A 5,000-nucleotide genomic window follows, 5' to 3' on the forward strand; every position below is an offset into this window, starting at 1 on the left:
ACTTAATGGTAAAGATCCTGGACAACACAGTCGGAAAAATTACTTTCATAATATAAACATTGGTTAAAATGCTTTTGAAAGAATTTTCCTTTGACTTCTGTAGTATAAAATAACCATGCCCTATGAACGTACGTTCTCCTTTAAAAAAAAAAAAAGAGTGTGAGTGAATTTTAGCGCTCATTAAAGTGAGGCTCATAATAGTACTGGCTGGAACTGAACACAGGGCAGACAGGTTCTGTGTATATTCCCCCATATTGCTCTGCCAGCGCTCCTCCCTCCTGACCTATAGCACTGCTATTTTAGTCATGGGCTTCTTCTGAGCAGAGACTGACAAGAGTGCTAAGTTACACAGAGGTTAATTGATATAGGTAAACGTCCACTAGAAACTTTACTGAAGGCATATCTGTTCTCACCTACAAAGCTACAGTATCTTTTGCGTTACAGAAGCCAGATCTCTGTCTGCAAAATCCGAGTGCATTTTGACCCATTTCAAAATCTATCCCACTGAATTTTCAAGCTTTTTAATCTCTTGTCTGTTTTAAGACAGTCATATTATTTATATTAATTATCATTAATGCTTTTTAATTACAGTGGCATTACTTATATTAATACTTTCTTATACAAATGTGCATAGTTAATAACTGTTTAATATGTTGCCATTGTAACCAGTGCAAAAATCTCCTTATTTTTTCAACCATTGAATAAACTATAAAATCATGAAATAAGTTGCCTTTATTTTGCTGCTTTCATCTCAGCTCCCACTTTCAGACCAATAATACATCTCAGCTGGGACTCCTCCTAACATTCCAAACCTCAGGATGTTTTCTTAGAACTCGATCTGCATAGCAAGAAACAAAACACATACTTTGGATATATTCCTGGCCTTCCAGGGGTACAAAATTTATTTCTAGTCCTGGCAGGTTTAAAAATATTGGACCCTAAATCTGGAGCAGAAAAGATATTTTAGAGATTTTAAAAATGTATTAGACCTAATTTTACTGTCACTACACTGCCTGAACATTCATGATAAATAAAGAAACTAGGCTTCACAGGCAGAGGGATAAGAAAAAAATCATCCTAATGAAAATGTTCAAACTCTTATCACTTTCCTAAAATAATTGTTCTCTAAAATACAAAACATAAACCACTACATGATGGACATGACATAAAGGTTATGTTGGCACCCATTAGTATCAGGAGATTACTGTGTAACCCTCAACACGTCCTGTAGTCTCCCAGGTTACTATGTAATAATACTGAAATTGCTTTTATACTGGACTTCCTTCCTCCACATTGCACATCGCTGTTACATGATAAGTTCCTTAGGGCCGGGACTCTGTCTCTGGTCTGTAAAGTGTCATGCAGACATGCAGTGCTGTAATAATGAATATGTAACAATGAGTATGCAGTCATCTCAAGCTGGTGTGTGGTGGTACACACTGACAACCACCCTCTATCCACTCTCTTTTTCACATTTTTATTTTAAAATTTACACAGATATGCATTAGGTTTAGAATTACTCTATCCGCTTTATCTAGAAACTTGTAAATATCTCAACTTTGTAATGAATTACCTTAAAATATGTTAAAAATGAATATTGTGTTAATAAATCACATACATTGTAAGAATACAGACATGCCTGTGTAATGAAGAGAATGTTGTTAAATGTATTAATTAACTGGTTATATATATATATATATATATATATATATATATATATATATATATATATCCTAATTTAAAAATCAGTGAAAATGAATCCCCCATAAAAGAAATAAGTCTATTTGACAATTGGTTCTTTCTGATGAACACATCTGGTTGGTGAAGTGAAGTTATTCTTTTAAAAAAAAAATATTACAAAACAAAATAGCACATTCTAAATACACTGAGTCTTATTTGTAAAGCTCCATGTTACATTGATGAGGCTGCAAAAAAGCTGGGTGGATGCAGCTTAAACCTAAGGGCCACAAGCTTTATGGCCTTAGGTGAAAGGAGGTAGGTAGGGTGTCAGTGAATACATTTTTGGGGAAACTTCAGCTTATTGCAAATAATGCTCTCTGATATTTAAACTGTTCAATTTAGGTTCACGCAAAACTGCTTTATCTAAAACTGAATGAAAAATGTCACACTTTTTTCTTTTCCCCATGCCTCTTGCACTAACAGTAAAACCCTCTGTGTCAAATCTCACTCATATGCAAATCCCATTGTCAGCATTAAAAAAATTGTGATTTCTACCCTTGTTTTTAAGCTAAAGATTCAGTAATAACAAAGAGCTGAGCTGAGGGTGTAATGCAATATCCTTTGCTTTTTCATTGTTTGTTCACTAAGAGGCAAATCCTGCAGAAGAATCAAGCAGCTGTGTTGTACAATGAGAGTTATGCAGAAGAAAGGGGAGAGGGAGTTATCTTCCCCCCAGCGCATAGGTGGTAGTATCTGTGGCCACGATTCTGCACAGTAGTTCCTGCAGCTCTTGCACCCTGGTCTGCTGGGGAAATGGCCAATGAATCCACATTTTTGCAGAACCAATGCCCCTTTTTCCATTTCCTCCTTGTCCTGCTCCCCAAACCTTTTCTACAGTGCTGTGAAAGGAGAAAACTCACAATATGCAGCTGATCTGCTATAAACAGGGCCTTCCATAATCCTGGAGGGAGGGGCTAATTATGTCTTGTGCAGTGGTGCCACATATGTGTCTAAGAGACACAATTTCCTGTCCCTAGCCTGGGCCCATCTTACTGGCTGCCTCGTGGTCACTCTGTGCTCTTTCCCTGATAAAGGAAATTTGGTTTCGGATATGCATAATTGTTGGTCCAATAGTCACATCCTGGACTCTCCTCCAAGAGGCTGTCAGGGGAATCGCTCTGCAGGGCATACAAAGTGTGCAATTGCCCTTTGCCATTGCCTCACCCTTCCCTGCTCATCCTTGATTGTGGAACTTCATCAGTTCCATTGTGTTCCGAGACTTCTTTGGGGGGTTGTTAGTGAGGTTCTGCTGCTGTTTGCTGGTCCTTAGTATTTGTAATGCCAGATTTAAAAAAGAAAAGAAAAGAAAGAAGAGCCGATAAAGAAAGCGTCATGAGGGCTGCACTAATTCAGGACAGCCTGAAGGAGACGCTGCAGCAGCTCAGGATCAAAGGATATAGTGGCCAGCAGCAGTGTATGGAAGTAGTGTAGAAATCACTATATTGGCTCTGTGCCACTCAAGGATCCCTTTCACAGGAGAAATCTGTTGGTAGACAGCTAGTCTGGCTTAAGGGTTGCTTTGTGCTGGCAGATCTGTGCAGTTTGAGCACACTGGAGAGTTGGGCCCCTAGCATTTATCAGCTGGGACCACTTTAAGGATCAAAATAAAAATTTCGCAGCATGGATAGTTATCTTACATAGTTTTATATTAGGCATGTTCAATTTAGCTCTTTTTGCAAAACTTCCGTTGACATTAATGAGAGTCCCATCCACAGAATGAGCAAATTTGATTAATAAAGAAATTATGCTCATCGTAATCCTGTATTTTATTAGTATTTTCTTTCTTTACTAGGCACCTTAACAATGAACATGCATTGGATGACAGAAGCACCGCTCAGTGTCGGGTGCAAATGCAAGTGGTTCAGCAGTTAGAAATACAGGTTTGTTACATGGTTATACTATCTATTTATTTTTGATTTTCTTTAAATCACCTATCTCAGTGATTCTAGGACAAAAGGCCTGTGTTTCTTGATTCTGATTTATTGATGTTCCTAAAAAGGTCTTAGCATGTTTCTGAGTCTTCATGAAAACCTTTCATTTCACGTTTTCAAACTAATAGCAATTTTCTGAAGTCAGCATCGTCTAGTGGATTAAGCCTAATCTCAGCTCTGACAATAACTTCTTGTGTGGCCTCGGGCAAGTCACTTACCCTATTTCATATCTCAGTTTTCCCATCTATACATTGGTTACCAACATACTTGTGAGGTAGTTAATATTGAGGGAATTACTTAGTTAATGTGTGTGTTAAGCACTGTGTAAATGCTAAATATTATAACAAATCCCTGGCAACTCTGGGTTTATCAGTTGCTGTTCTGTTTTATACCAGGCACCAGAATAGCTTCACTATGGTTAAGGCGCTTAGCCCACCATGCACAGTCTCTTAGCACTTAAGCTTCTGGAGAGTCTTCATCAACAATAGTAGAGAGCCTGTGATACTCAGCTGACTCTGTCCAGGAGGAAGCATTGGCATACATATATTTGAATCCCATCTTCTAGTCCTGGCACAGGCAAACCTCCCTTTGGGGTCATCACAAAGGCAGAACCAGTATTTAAAGTTGTTGAGATAGATCTTCAGCTGTAGTCAAGGAGTGATCACGGGGATCCGCCCCATCCTACAGCCACTCTGTGCTGCTCCTATCTTCTGACACAGAGGTAGTGTGAACTGAAAGACTTGAGAAGCCACTACAGCAACCAGAGATCACCAGCATTCAGGGACAGTCGCAGCCAAACTACTTATCCCTCAGCCATGCCACCACCATGGGCTGCAAGTAAAGGGGTGGCATAGTTGCCACCAGAGGAGTATTCATCAGGGGATATATCCGCCATGTTTGGAGTCATTTGAATCATGAAGTACTGCAGAGCAGCAGACTCACAGCCTAGGAATTGGTCCTGTCTCTTTTGTGTTTGTTTGTATATGAATAAGTGATGCATTTGCAGGGGAAATATATGGAACTATTTAGATTTCTTGACTTTTGGTAAATGAAGTTATTGATGTAACATGGACATACGTTGTGTACCAGTTTTTGTTTCTTTACAAAACTAGTGCTATTTAGTTCTTTTGTATTTTATACCAGAAACCAACAATATTGCTGAGAAAGTATAATAATGTCACTTTTTCCCCCGCTTGATGTGGGTGAACTACAAACCCAAATAAAGCTCTGGTTGCTTTTAGAAGCTCAGAGCTTACAGGCTTAATGTTGGGTCATCTTTACTTTTTTTCTTAGGGTTTTACATCATGCAAATGGCCTGTTTCTAAAGTG

The 5,000-nt window shown here is 38.6% G+C and overlaps 1 protein-coding gene across 1 annotated transcript in view; it reads left to right on the plus strand.

The window, feature by feature from the left end:
* The window catches only part of FOXP2 (forkhead box P2), a 608,458-nt gene that overhangs the window by 550,661 nt on the left and 52,797 nt on the right, over positions 1 to 5,000 (plus strand). The window contains exon 11 of the mRNA XM_067564236.1: positions 3,533 to 3,620. Within this exon, the coding sequence (XP_067420337.1) occupies positions 3,533 to 3,620 (88 nt within the window). The remainder of the gene's footprint in view (positions 1 to 3,532; positions 3,621 to 5,000) is intronic.

The sequence above is a fragment of the Emydura macquarii genome, unplaced genomic scaffold, assembly GCF_026122565.2.
Source record: "Emydura macquarii macquarii isolate MOO-44397 ecotype Brisbane River unplaced genomic scaffold, CSIRO-AGI_Emac_v2 contig_2636, whole genome shotgun sequence".
In the NCBI taxonomy this organism is placed as follows: domain Eukaryota; kingdom Metazoa; phylum Chordata; order Testudines; family Chelidae; genus Emydura; species Emydura macquarii.